The sequence below is a fragment of the Panthera pardus genome, unplaced genomic scaffold (genome assembly GCF_024362965.1).
Source record: "Panthera pardus isolate Hobbes unplaced genomic scaffold, ASM2436296v1 HiC_scaffold_4, whole genome shotgun sequence".
Classification (NCBI taxonomy): Eukaryota; Metazoa; Chordata; class Mammalia; order Carnivora; family Felidae; genus Panthera; species Panthera pardus.
Genome location: NW_026526969.1, coordinates 208,115 through 223,253, shown reverse-complemented (window position 1 = coordinate 223,253; position 15,139 = coordinate 208,115). Strand labels below are relative to the sequence as shown.

Below are 15,139 nucleotides of genomic sequence, written 5' to 3'. Positions count from 1 at the left end.
TGTGATGAACCTATAGATCAGTTTGGGGAAAAGCTGGTAGTTTGCTACTTAAGTGAAGAAAAAAACCCCGAGCAACTGTGTCATTGTGGTGCTGTTTATGTGACAAAAACATTTCAAAAAAAGGTAATATCCAAGAATATGAAATTACTTAATGCAACACTGGGTTTTATTAAAAAAAAAAAAATAGAGGTGCTTGGGTGGCTCAGTTGGTTAAGTGTCCGACTTTGGCTTAGGTCAAGATCTCACATTTTGGGAGTTTGAGCCCCGTGTGGGTCTCTGTGCTGACAGCTCAGCGCCTGGAGCCTGCTTCAGATTCTGTGTTTCCCTCTCTCTCTGCCCTTCTCCTGCTCATGCTCTGTCTCTCTCAAAAATAAACAAACATTAAAAAAAAAAAAAACAGAGTCCTTATCTCTTAGAGATCTATACTGAAATATTTATGGATGACATGACATGCTGTTTGGATTTACTTTCAAATAATCTGGGTTGGGAGAGTTAGACCTAAGCAAGACCAGCCATGTGTTGGTAACTACTGAAACTAAGCGATGGGAATGGAAGGGGGTGGGTGGGGCAGGGAGATCCACGGTATTAGTCTCTCTAGTTTTGTATACGTTTGAAAAATTCTGTAATAGAAACATCAAACAAAACAGTCTAATATCAAATCATGGTTTTATCCCCAGATTTTATTCCTGAATTAACACTATGGCCTAAAATAATCTATTAATAAGATTACAAAGTCACCATTTGGTAATATACTCACCAGTAATTGCCCCATTCAATCATAGTTCCTGGCTGAAAAGAGATTTGGATTTTGAGTTTGTTAGTTCTGTGAAGAAATACAGGAACAGCAGTATAAAAAATATCAAATGACAAAACTAACTTAAAAATGAAGTGTAACAAAATAAAAAATGTAACAAAATATTATTCACTGCGCACATACCTATCCCATAGTGAGAGTCCTATTCTATTCTATTCTATTCTATTCTATTCTATTCTATTCTATTCTATTCTATTCTATTCTATTCTATTTCATACACGAAGACAATATTTATAGTAAGTCATCTAATTATGGTTATCAAAACCATAGTTGAGCCCATCCTCCAGATGTACTGAAATGATGATTAAGTTGTTGGTACCCATTCAGACTTTATGGTGAAATAAGAAAAAAAATTCAATTTAAGTAAATTTAACAAGGACATCACTATTTTTTTTCCAGTATAATGGTGAGTTATTAGACTACTAAGATCTACTGATATGTACTCCTTTTAACAACATTGCTATGTTGCTATCTGGGTTTTCTTTTTTTTTTTTCTTAAATATAATTTATTGTCAAATTGGCTTCCATGTGACACCCAGTGTTCATCCCGACAAGTTGGGGCTTTCTTTCTAGTAGTCACTTAGTGGGGAAACATCAAGAAAGTTTTAAAATATTATTCCCTTTGACTCTTATGGTGCCGTCTAACTTATTCAGCAGTCTCATTTTTATTATATAGAGAAGTACTGCTCTAGTTCAATTACAGTAGATGCTCTGTATTATAGCTAGTCCTGCATTTTAGGTCTTTCCTCTTAAAAATAGCAATGCTATATAGAAAAAAGTCAAATGACAAACATTATGTGTAAGATTATAAAAAATAAAAGAGCTTAGCAAAAGAGAAGGAATGAGAGAGAAGAAGATAAAAAAAAGAAAGAAGAGAAGGACTGGACAGGGGAGAAAATAAGCCAATCAAAATATTAAGCCAAACACATCACAAAATGTAAAGTCCACTTGTGTGGTAGGCATTGGGCTGCCAGTGCTTCCTCACAGAAGAATGGGAGGACAGCTGGTGGGTATTTCTGTACTTACTCGGAGCTGGTAAGATCGGAGTTCATATATATTCGGTCCTGACCGTGGGACAGGCTCATTCCAGAAACTGAACTCCAACAGCAGCTGATTCTTCCTAGAGAGAAGCATGTTGCTTCTTGCCTTGCGGAATTCCACAAATGCCTTTGAGGGAAAAAACATGCTCATTATATCTTCTAGTATTTACATATAAATCCACTTTAGTATCACTTATGTTCCTCTTAGAATACTATCAAAAACAGGGCCCCAGGTGGCCCAAGACAGCCCCAGTTTACATCCCGTTGAACCAGCATAATAACTAAAGCATTCATTTTCACTCTCAAAAGTGTCCAGATTTAGACACCAAACTACACGGCCATCTAATTACTTAAATAACAAAATTAACTACTGAAATAACAACTTAATCTCCTACCTTTTTAAGTCCTCCTAACAGTGTCTGACAACATATTAACAAAAGTGACATAGAGACTACAAAACACCAGATAGTCCAAAGCCACTTATATTTGGACAGGGAATCTACACCAAAGGTTTTCTTTCCTAATAATGGACGGCTGTTAAAATTCTCTTCATTGACCTGTACCTATTCCTGAAGGGAGTGGGGAGGACAGGGATGTCAGCCCAAAGGAAAGACTATGTGGTTGACAGTTCCTGAAGCAGGTATGTGTTAGGTAATCCAGGGCTGACTGTGTCTACTGCGCTGACTTACTGGCATCAAAGTACCAGTTTCTCAGTTTCAAAGTACAACTGATTTTATAGTAAGAACTGTTATGTTAACAGTATTACAATGGGTTAGTTATGTTTCAATACAACTTCAAGAATCCAAAGAGTAAAACTTTTATTAATGTTAAAGAATGGTGACAGAAAAGAGTCATTGAATTCTGTGCTATCATTTATTGTATCAGTCTGAATACATAAACCTTTTTCAAAATCATTACCTGATTTTCTCTGAGTTTATTCATGACCTCTGTGAGGGCTGGATAGCCTCCTTCGTACCTCCAGAGGTGGACTGAAATATATTTTGAAAGATAACATACATTTAGAGTTTTATGACACTCCTACCTTGAAAATATTCTATATACACACAACGTTAACACAGTACAAAACTGTGATATGCCATGTGGTAGCCTATGAGTACATCATAAAGTTTCAATATAGATTCAAGCGTTAAAACAATACAAAAGTAGTTTTTGTAATCAATTACTGGAGAAACTACTTTAGCCATAAAACTAGACTGACACTTGGAAAGCTTTGATTTTAAAAGCAAACATTAAATATTATGTATGTCGTTAACAGTAAAGGCTTAGGGAACAAGTGTTTATTCCAAAGACTTCTGCTTCCTACCAGCTTGATCTTGCTCGCCATACCACGTGTTCCAAGTCCCCACCAAAGTACAAGGGTAATGCTTATCTTCGTGTATCTTTGGCAACACCTCTTGACTTAAAGAGAAGAAATAGCAACACCAATTAAACAACTGACAAGATTATACCAGATGGACAACACATGATCAGCAATAGGAAAAAGGCCATCTACTCTGTTCCGACAACTGACCTCAGAATATTTATGATACTATAATGTGCAGAATTAACATTTTAGCTGAATTCTACTATGCTCTAATGTCCCACTTATCGGAGGGTTAGGTTTCTGTTACCCAGCTACCTACAATCGTTGTAAACAACTCAAGGAAAGTGATAAAAATGGATAAGGAAGAGCAAAAGGTCCCAGGGTTCCAGGAACTACATGGATCTACTATTTGCTATTTCAGGAAAAAAAAAAAAAAAGTACCTAGGGACGGTGAAGTTTCTAAAAGCTATGTTCTGCTGGTTCCTGAGATAGGAAGGAGAGAAACACGAACAGTAGAAAAAGAGCATGGAAGAAATAAGAGAAGAAAGTAATGTTTAAGACAGGGGAGACAACAGAAGCAGCATAAGCAGGCAGAAGTAGCAGGGGCAGAGAATAAGTTGGCCATAAGAAGGGAGGAAGAAGAAAGAGCTAGAACACAACACGGTCTGGAAGCAACCCAGCTCTAACAGTCTCAGAGGGCATGGACATGGCAAAACAATCCAAATTAAAGATACAACATGGAGCATAAATTAGGTTCTATTCAATTCAACCAGCGGAGGGGATTTAGGAAGTATCACATAATCCCACGTTGAACACACACCCCCAATTCATTACCAGTGATCGTACAGGAGTAGTAGCAAAGCCATGGCAGGTCATAGCAGTGTATTAATTTAACAGAGGTGTCAGTACTTGGATCCACTGAAACCTTCCTATGGTACAGATTCGAATGGACAGGGAACAGGCATTAACTGTGCCACACCAAAAGAAAAGCTAAAATCTGCACACTTTTTGATAGAAAAATTATGATGAAAAAGTACAACAGAAATTCAACAATAAATGCAAAAAGATATCAAGGGTCAGAAATGGAACCTGTTCAAACTATTTGCTAACACTGAGTGATATTAAGTTACTGATCACCACCAGATGCTAGGGCACCAGAACGGAGTATACATGCATAGTTAACAGAGAAAATCTCAGAATGTTCTTATATTTAACTAAATGAAAACCCATGTATTTTTATGACTCAGTACAATGACCACACCATGTGTAATTTTTGAAATGCCACCCTTCAAAAAATACACATGATGTGATCATTGTAGTGGGTCAAAAATACTTATGTTTAGGGGCACCTGAGTGGCTCCATTGGCTAAGCATCCAACTTCGGCTCAGGTCATGATCTTATGGGTCGTGAGTTCAAGCCCTGCATCAGGGTCTCTACTGTCAGCACAGCAGATCCTCTGTCCCCCTTTCTCTGCCTGTCCCCTGCTTGTGCTGTTTCTCTCAAAAATAAATAAATAAACATTAAAAAAAGACTTTTTATTAAAATTTTTTTTTTAACATTTATTTATTTTTTGAGACAGAGAGAGACAGAGCATGAATGGGGGAGGGTCAGAGAGAGAGAGGGAGACACAGAATCTGAAACAGGCTCCAGGCTCTGAGCTGTCAGCACAGAGTCCGATGAGGGGCTCGAACTCAGAGACTGCGAGATCATGACCTGAGCCTAAGTCGGACACTCAACTGACTGAGCCACCCAGGTGCCCCAAAAAAAGACTTTTTAGAAATAACACAGGACTGATGGAAATCAGGGGTGGGGAAACATGGATTATGTAAAATTACTGGAAACGGGATTCCTTTTTGTCACATGACATGAGCAGGAAGTAAACAACCCCAATTTGGAGCCAGTGTAGAAGAAGAAAATCTAGACAGATGACCCAGGTGGGATCCAGAAAGGGGCTGGGGGCCTGATAATGGGACCTAGGTTTTTTACCAACACAAAGTCATATCCTCTTTGTTGGGAGCTCCAAAGCAGCCCTTGGAAGCCCTGGCCTTACATGAATGAAAGTTGTAAGGCAGGTAGTACTTTTACTCAGATGGGTCAGGCAGAACCTTAGCATTGGGGCCTCTAAAAACCAGGCAGGAGTTAAGTCTTTACGTACCAGAAACAGGGAGCTACTGTAAGTTTCAGGGAGAAGGAAAAAACATGATGAAGGAGAAAGCAGAACTCAGGTAGATCAATTTGACAAACTTCTGAGTAATGGATCGGGTGTGGGATAAGGTACAGGTATAACTTTGAGGCCGGGAAGGCAGTCAGCAAGGAGGCTACTTAGAAATAGGGCTCAACAAGAGAGAGGGAGATGGGAAAGGAAATGAAATAGAACCAAAATGCAGGTCAAATGAAGAACACACAGTTCTTAGCAACCAATAGCAAAGAACTAAGGAAAAGGTTAAATAAAACTATGGTGACTGACACATGTTGGAAGTGGGAAGGAAGAGCCAGGTAATTCTATATGTCGAGCATGAAGGAAGAGGAAGACACCCAGATAGAAATATGAATACACAGGAGATGAAAATCTGAGACAAGAGATGAAATGATACAAACAGGACAGGGAAGACAATCCAGGGAAACATTAGCAAAGATAAGAAATTCCATTTTATGAGAAAAGATTTAGAAATAAACATCTGCTTTATTTTAGGAACTTTTTTTTAATAAAGAGAACTATGCTGAGGTGATTAAGAAACTATGCTAATATTATATTTCATGAATCACCTCCCAAAATAAAGTAACAAAAGGTTTTTGTATCTGAAAATTATGCTGATTCTGGTGACAAAATCATTTTCTTTCTCATGAAAGTAGCAGATATAAAGGTAAAAATATGCTTTTTAATTATACTTGCTCACTATTGATCATTAAAATACAATTTGTTGGCTTAAGAACAAATGCACTTAATTCTCTCTTTAGTCTTAAAGTTTACAAATTCTGTAAGAGCATATGCATCTCATATCACGTGAGAATCTGCTGAAGGAACTTGAATCCTGGTGAGTGGAAGACTTGAGAAGAAATGGCAGATATATTCAAATACATCCAGGACTTTCATGTGGCAGTTTTACTTAGAAGTAAAACTGGAAACAATAGAGATCACAGGGACATGAGTTCTGATTCCTAACATTCAAAGCTTCCACAGATGGAATGCAATTAAACACAGGCAATCAGGAAGGTCTGCAGAAAGGACTCAAGCATGGACGAGTAGATGGACTAGATAGCCTTACAAGGTTCCTTCCAACCTTAAGAGTCTAGAACATTCTAACATCTGAGAGCTTATGAGATGAGTTAGTCATGGAGTCCTTAAAATCAAAATGCCCTTGGCAATCCCACGCAGAGCTCAACTTACGAGCCTCTGATCATTCAGCTTCAAGAAGAGGGATCAAAGATCTCACTCTGCTATCAAGTGTTAGCTGAACCAACAAATATTAAAATTGTTATTTTTCCCCAAGTAAAGGATAGTTTGGTATACACACCAAATTTTGTTGTATGCTTCTAGGCATTCCGGTTTAACATTGTGAACTGAAACAAAAGAAAATTCAACGATAAACTTATGAACGAAGGGAAAAAAGTCAACTATGAAGGTAGCAAACCCATCACTCACACTGTAATTTGTATAGACTGCTTGTTTCCTTTTTGGCTAGGAGATTAGAGTGAGCATCTTTTCTTGGATCAACTTTCCGGACAAATAAGGATTTTAACCAGCTGTCTTCTCGAGGCCTACTATTGGAGGACGTAAATCTCCTAGGGAATAACAAATATAAAAATTTTAGTCTCATCAGTGGTACAAAGATTTCAGTGTTTTCAGGTAATGTCACATACTACATTATTTTTATAAAATCAATCCATCCAGCAAACATGCCTTGAGTACCTATTCTAGGCACTGTTACAGAACCTGGAATACCACAAAATATTCACTCTCAATTATAATAGCATGCAATCTAAACAACAGGAGCAAAGTGTAAAAGATGTAACTTGTGGTTCTCTTAAGAGAGCTCTTTTTTTTAAGTTGTAAGTATAGTTGACAAACAATGTTGCATTAGTTTCAGGTGTACAGCATAGTGATTTGACAATTCTATACATTACTCAGTGCTCACCATGTTAAGTATAGTCGCCATCTGTCACCATACAATGTTATGACAATATTATTGACTATACTTCCTATGGTGTACTTTCCATCTCTGTGATTTATTTATTTTATAACTGGAAGTGTGTACCTCTTAATCCCCACCCCCACCTCCCTGCTGGCAACCACCAGTTTGTTCTCCGTATTTAGTAGGAGTCAGTTTGGGGTGACTGAGTGGCTCAGTCGGTTAAGTGTCTGACTTCGGCTCAGGTCATGATCTCATGGTTTGTGGGTTCAAGCCCCGTACTGGGCTTTGTGCTGACAGCTCAGAGCCTGGAGCCTGCTTTGTACTCTGTGCCTCCTTCTCTCTTCTGCCCCTCCCCTGCTCATGCTTTGTCTCTGCCTCTCAAAAATAAATAAATGTTAAAAAAAAATTAAAAAAAACAACTGTTAGTTTGGGGAGCCTGGGAGCTTTGGTTGGAGGAGCGTGTGACTCTTGATCTCAGGGTTGTGGGCTCAAGCCCCACATTGGGTGTAGAGATTACTTAAATCAATGAAATTAAAAAAAAAAAAAAGTTTGTTTCTTCATTCGTTTGTTTTTCAGATTCCACCTGTAAGTGAAATTTGTCTTTCTCTGACTTATTTCACTTAGCACAACTCTCCAGGTCCACCCATGTTGTCGCAAATGGTAAGACTGCATTCATTTTTTTAAATGTTTATTTATTTTTGAAAGAGAAAGAGAGCGAGCACGAGCAGGGGAGTGGCAGAGAGAGAGAGAGAGAGAGAGAGAGAGAGAATCCAAAGCAGGCTCCGAGCTGTCAGTGCAGAGCCTGATGTGGGGCTTGAACCCACAAACTGTGAGATCATGACCTGAGCCAAAGTCAGATGCTTAACCCACTGAGGCACCCAAGCACTCATGATCTCATTCGTTTTTATGGCTGAGTAATATTCCATTATATATATATATATATATATATATATATATATATACATATATATATATATGCACACACACACATACACACACATCTTCTTTCCATTCATCTGTTGATAAACATTTGGGTTGCTTCCGTATCTTGGTTATGGTAAATAATGCTGCAATAAACATAGGGATGCATATATCTTTTAAGTTAGTATTTTATTTTCTTTGGGTAAATACCCAGTAGTGGAATTAATGGATCATATGGTATTTCTTTTCTTTTTCCCTATATTCTTTATGCTGTACCTTTCATCCTTGTGACTTGAATAAGTCCATAACTGGAAACCTTGTACCTCCTATTTCCCTTGGCATTTCTATTTTTAAATAGAATATTTATCACAGAACCAGAACAAATAATCCTAAAATATTCTATTTAATATTCCTAAAATATTTTTTAATTTTTTTGAGGAACTCCATTTAGGAACCAAAAGGACCCTAAATAGCCAAAGCAATCTTGAGAAAGAAGAACAAAGCTGTAGGTATCATGCTCCTGGTTTTCAAACTGTCCTACAAAGCTATAGTAAAAAAAGAGAGTCCACTACTGGCATAAAAGCACATAGGTCAATGGAATAGAATAGAGAGGCCAGAAATAAACCCATGCTTATATGATCAATGAATCTATGACAAAGGAGACAAGAATATACAACGGGGAAAGGATAGTGTCTTCAACAAATGGTCCTGAGGAAACTGGACCACTTTCTTACACTACATACAAGAATAAACTCAAAATGAGTTAAAGATCTAAATGTAAGATCTGAAACCATGAAACTCCTAAAAGAAAACATAGGCAGTAAACTCTTGGACATCAGTCTTACCAATTTTTTTGGATCTGTCTCTTTGGCAAGGGAAACAAAAGCAAAAATAAGAAAGTGGGACTACATAAACTAAAAAGCTTTTTCACAGGAGAGGAAACCATCAACAAAATGAAAAGGCAACCTACTGAATGGGAGAAGATATTCACAAATGATCTATATGATAAAGGGTTAATATCCAAACTACATAAAGAATTCCTAAAACATCAAAAAAAACCCCACAAAAACAAAACAAAACAAAACCCACAATCTGATTAAAAAATGGGCAGAGGACCTCAATAGACATTTTTCCAAAGAAGACATTCAGATGGCCAACAGACACATGAAAAGATGCTCAATATCACAAATTATCAGGGAAATGTATATCAAAACCACAATGAGATATCACCTCATACCAGTCAGAATGGCTAGTTTGGTGAGGATGTGGAGAACAGGGAATCCTTGTGCACTGTTGGTGGGAATGCAAATTAGTGCGGCCATGGAAAAGTGTAGAGGTTCCTCAAAAAATTAAAAGTATAAATACCATACAATTTAGCAATCCCACTTCATTTGTCCAAAGAAAATGAAAACATTAATGTGAAAAGATATATGAACCCCTATGTTCACTGCAGCATTATTTACAACGGCAAAGACATGGAAGCAACCTAAGTCCATTGGTAGATAAACAGATAAAGAAGATGTGGTGTACATATGCATATACAACATGTGTTGTATACATATATAACTATGTGTTATATTATACATATATGACACACTCGCACAGATGCTCAGGAATATTATTCAGCCATAAAAAAAGAATAAAATCTTACCACTTGTGACAACATTGATGGATCAGGAGGGTATTATGCTAAGTGAAATAAGTCAGAGAAAGACAAATAACATACAATTTCACTTATATGTGGAATCTAAAACACAAATTAAAAAAGAGCACAGAAAACATACTCATAAATACAGTACACAAACTGGTAGTTGCGGGAGTTGTGGGGAAACGGTGAAATAGGTGAAGGGGATTAAGAGGTACAAAGTTCCGTTAACAAAATAAACAAGAAGATATAAAATACAGCATAGGGAATGTAGTCATAATACTGTAATAACTTTGTATGGTGAGAGATGGGAACTAGACTTAGGGTGATTTCATAATGTATATAAATGTTGAATCACTAAGTTATATGTGAAACTCATATAATATTGTATGTCAACTACACTTCAATTAAAAAAAATTAGAACCTGGATGAGACTTATCCTCTTCCTAATCTCACAAAACCCAATCAATGACAAGCTGTGTGCTTTTATCTTCTTCATTTTGATTCAAATTTCCACACAGTGAAATTTACTTTTTTGGCATAGTTCTACAGGGGTTTGGCAAATGCATAAAGTCATGTAACTACCACCATATGGAACAGTTCCTTCACTCCCTTAAACTCCCTTTTTTTAAAAAATTGAAATATAGGTGATACACATTGTTACATTAGTTTCGGGTGTACAACATAGTGACTCAACAAGTCTATATGTCACTCCATGCTCCCAAGTGTAGCCACCACCAAGTACCATACAAGGCTATTATAATACCATTGACTATATTCCCTATGCAGTATCTTATATATTAGTGGCTTATTCATTCCATAACCGGAAGTCTGTTATCTCCCACTCCTTTTGTAATCAACCCTTCTCCCCAGTTCCAACTGCTAACAACCATTCCTCTGTTCTATATCCCTATAGTTTGGCCTTTTCCAAAATGTCTTATTTATGGAGTGATACAGAATATAGCCTTTTGAGTCCAGTCCCATTCTTCTTGCACACTCCCTTTTACAACTGATGACCATCATCTCTGGCCAGGGTTATTATGGCATACTCCTTATAATTCTGATCTTTAACTGATCTACACATAAATGCTCTTTTCTGCCCTTTGCTAGATCATGCTAGGAGCAATAATGTATTGGGATTCCAAATGGCTACTATAAATGCTTAGGATCTTATCTAATGCTTCAAAGCAAGGTCAAGATGTTGACAGGTTGGTGTGAGGCTTTTCTGGGAGATTTCTATGGAAACACTACATGATTTTCTACGGACTATTTTCAATTTGCTTATCAGGCCTGCTTAAGGACGCGGACACCACAAAGCAAGTGTAGGAAAAGAGAGCGACCTCAGGTGTTAAGGAAGAGGACTTGGAATTTAAACAAGAGGTAAGAAAAACTCTCAGAAGATGAAAATTCCCCCTTGCTTCATGAGATGAACTTGAATATTCTATATAACCATAATACAAATTCCTATTTTTTTTAAAGATTTTATTTTTAAGTAATCTCTAAACCTAATGCGGGGCTCGAACTCACAACCCTGAGATCAAGAGTCCTATGCTCTTTCTACTGAGCCAGCCACGTGCCCTTAAATTACTATTCTTATTCAACTATGGTGCTTTAGAAATAATACTACTCTAAGTCTCAAATGTTTATTAGCAACCTTTTTCTTTTTTTGCTTAAAAAGTCAACAACCAGGGCACCTAGGTGGCACAGTAGGTTGAGCGTCCGGCTTTGGCTCAGGTCATGATCTCACGGTTCGTGAGTTTGAGTCCCGCGTTGGGCTCTGGGCTGACAGCTCGGAGCCTAGAGCCTGCTTCCTATTCTATGTCTCCCTCGCTCTCTGCTCCTCCCCTGCTCACACGCTGTCTCTCTCTCAAAAATAAATAAAGATTAAAATAATAATAATAAAAGAATAAAAATAAAAGAATAATAAAAAGAATTAAAAAAAATCAACAACCATTACACAGCAATTTTCTTTCCATAAAATGTTTTTAATTTAAAAACACTGTATATTAGCTAAAAACCAGGTAAAAACAAACAGCTAAAAACCAAATAAAAAGACTTCTGAATGATCTAAACTTACAAATATGCAAACAAATATTACACAAATATAATATTAACAATACATTTTCTATAATGATCAAGAAATATAAAAGTACTTTTTCAATTATTCAAAGATTAAAAAGCAGTAAACTCATATTTAACAGGTAAAATAACAAGTTTATACTAGTACTGTACATGTAATTTTTCTTGTAAGTGCATAGGACAAAAATATAGTTTAAATGGCATTAAATAGTTTAAATGGCATTTGTGAAAACAAGTTGGAATTTCTTCCACATTTCTTTTCCTGTATGTTAAAATGTCCTAGAATTAATAAGCATTAATGGTGGTATCTCTCAGGGAGGGAAGAGTTAAGGTAGAAGAGACACAGCTTTACTCATGTAATACCTGTATTGTGTTTTTCACATGTGTGTATTTTATAATTATTATTTAAGTACAGTTGACACACAATGTTACACTAGTTTCAGCTATACAACCTAGTGATTTGACAAATGTATACATTATGCTATTTTCACCAAGTTTAGCTACCATCTGTCCTGTTACAATGCAATTGCAGCATCACTAACTATATTCCTTATGCTGTGCTTTTACTTTTATGTGTGTGTGTATGTATATATATAAATGTTTATTTTGAGAGAGAGAGAGAGAGAGAGAGAGAGAGAGAGAGAGAACACGCATGCGAGAGACTGGGAGAGAGGCAGAGAGAGGGAGAGACAGAAATCCAAGCAGGGTCCGCACTGTCAGCACAGAGCCCTACACGGGGCTGGAACCCATGAACCATGAGATTACGACCTGAGCGGAAATCAAAGAGTTGGAGGCTTAACCTGACTGTGCCACCCAGGCATCCCTTACTTTTGTATATTTTTAAGTACATATCTAGCCCTATAGTAAAACTGTTTAAGGCACTTAGGATGGCACCTGATATATAGTGAAAGGTTAAAAAATTAAGTTTTTAAAACTACCTTTTCAATAAAAACAAACCTAAAGTTAAAAGCAATAAATTATACATAAAACTATTAGATTATATAAATAAATTCTGAAGAAGGCAATTCTCCAAACAGTCATGGTAAAACTTATGTCAATAAAAATGAAAACATTTGTTAATTTGTTTAAAGTGTTTCAAACATATCACATTTTGGGATATTTGCTAAATAGTATCATGAATACAATGGCTAGCATTAAAATTAGTGATACAAAAAGGAGAAAGTTTTAAGATTTGTTAATGAGACTATATAATTCCTGTTTTTTCTTTATTTTAGATTTTAAGTTCACTAGACAGAAATAGTGTTTACAAAGTTTTGGGGGTATTAAATAAATGTTAAGAGCTTAGGAAAAGCTATTATGAATAATTAAGAAAAGGGTACAATGAAAGTTTCTAAAAATATCAGCATTAGGGAATTTCATTTAAAATAACAAATATTCACCAAAGCAACCACTACTAACAGTTTTTAATGGGTCCTTCCAGAAATGCATAGACATGCATTATCATGTGTACATATAGATATTTAATTTCTATGGCATTTAATACTCTAAAAATAAGAAAGCATGATACAGAATTATTAGCAAATTAAATCTGGAAGGGGAAAATCCCAAAATAATTTTGTTCCTCTTCTTTAGAATGAAAGGGAATTACAAATTAATAAATTCATACTTCCTGTTAGGCACTGAATTAGGCAGCTTGTCTATGTCATCTCATTCAATCTTCAGTACAGTCTAGCAAGGTAAGTATTAGCTCATTTTAAAGCTTGGCTCAGAGAGGTTAAATGACATGAGCTAAGAAGTAGCAAAATGAAAATATAAACCTATGAAAATATGATGTAAATATGAAAATGAAAATCTGATCTAACTATAAAGTTCAAAATATTCTCACTAATAAGGGATGTCTCCCAAACATAAATCTCCCCAGCTGAGCATTCTCCCAGGTTTTAATAACACCAAAGAGATTTACTTTAAGATGGGTAAAATGAGGTAAGGGACATGAAAACACTGTAATATAAAGATAAGCCTAAGAAATAGTCAGCATCATGGGACACACACAAGAACCTGAAGGTATCTGCTTGTCAGCTTGGGTAGCAACTGTCTTGACAAATGAAAAACAGTTCAGTCCAGTCCGCCATTACCCCCAGTTGATTGTCAAACTCGGGAATCTTTTCAGTGTCAGGTGACCAAAGTTGCCCAGTGTGCCCGGTCCATCTAGCTGTCCAAGCTGAATCACGGAAAGGAGTAGAAGGAGCTATGCCAACAGCTGTCAGGGTGATAGGATCCGGGCTAGGGTTCTTTACTGAGAATGACAAACTGCACGATCAGTAGTCTTTATAACATCATACATCTGTTGTGTGGCACTTAACAGAGGGTGGGGTAGGGGCAGCACGTTCTACAAAACATTAGACTTTATTTTTTCCCAAAGATTTTATTTTTAAGTAATCTCTACACCCAATATGGTACTGGAAATTACTCGAGATCAGGAGTTGCAAGCTCTACTGACTGAGCCAGCCAGGCACCCCCCAAAACATCAGACTTTAAAGAGAATTAGCGTTATTTGCCAGACTCTGTGGATGTAAAGATGAGCCAGATGCCTCACCTATTTAGTCTCATAGGAAAAACACAGTAAACACCCAGACTGGTCTCAGATACCGCAGATTTACACACACACATGCTGTGGGAATGAACCTCTGGCTTGGCCTGTGAGGAGTGGAGGAACTCCAATAGAGACATTCTGGCTCTGTCTTGGAGGACCACACAGACAGGTGGACGAGGCAGGCGAGAATTCCAGTCAAAAGGGACAGCATGTCCAGGGGCACGGAGTCATGAAACTGGATGACATATTTCCGGAACAGCAGAGCTTGGTAAGGCAGGAGAACAGGGTGTGGAGGACGGTGAGAGAAAGAGTGGGAAGGCAAGGGCGGGGCCTTGGGGTTAGGCCCTTGTACACCATGCCCATTAGCTGGATTCTACCAGGTAGAATTCTACCTTATCTACCAGGTAAGATGCTAGCAAGTTTTCAAAAAAAGATCAAGGTGTGTAAAGCAGCCTGGCAGTGGTGTGGCAGGTGGACTGCAGCAATAAAGGCAGGGAGCGTGGCTCCTGGGCTTTCTGCTGGTTATCAAGGCCAGCAGTGCCAGGCACACAGGAGGCATTCAATACTCACCAGATAGCCTAAAAGATGGTTCTAGGTTATGATGTAGGCAGTGGGGATGAAGGGGAAG

At 37.3% G+C, this 15,139-nt stretch overlaps 1 protein-coding gene across 1 annotated transcript in view; it reads right to left on the bottom strand.

Moving 5' to 3' along the window:
• NIPSNAP2 (nipsnap homolog 2) overlaps positions 1-15,139 on the bottom strand; it is a 35,876-nt gene that overhangs the window by 16,187 nt on the left and 4,550 nt on the right. Inside the window, exons 2-7 of the mRNA XM_053893818.1 lie at positions 6,823-6,962; positions 6,695-6,740; positions 3,179-3,273; positions 2,773-2,843; positions 1,841-1,981; positions 758-789 (exon numbers count right to left, since the gene is read on the bottom strand). Of these exons, the coding sequence (XP_053749793.1) occupies positions 758-789; positions 1,841-1,981; positions 2,773-2,843; positions 3,179-3,273; positions 6,695-6,740; positions 6,823-6,962 (525 nt within the window). The remainder of the gene's footprint in view (positions 1-757; positions 790-1,840; positions 1,982-2,772; positions 2,844-3,178; positions 3,274-6,694; positions 6,741-6,822; positions 6,963-15,139) is intronic.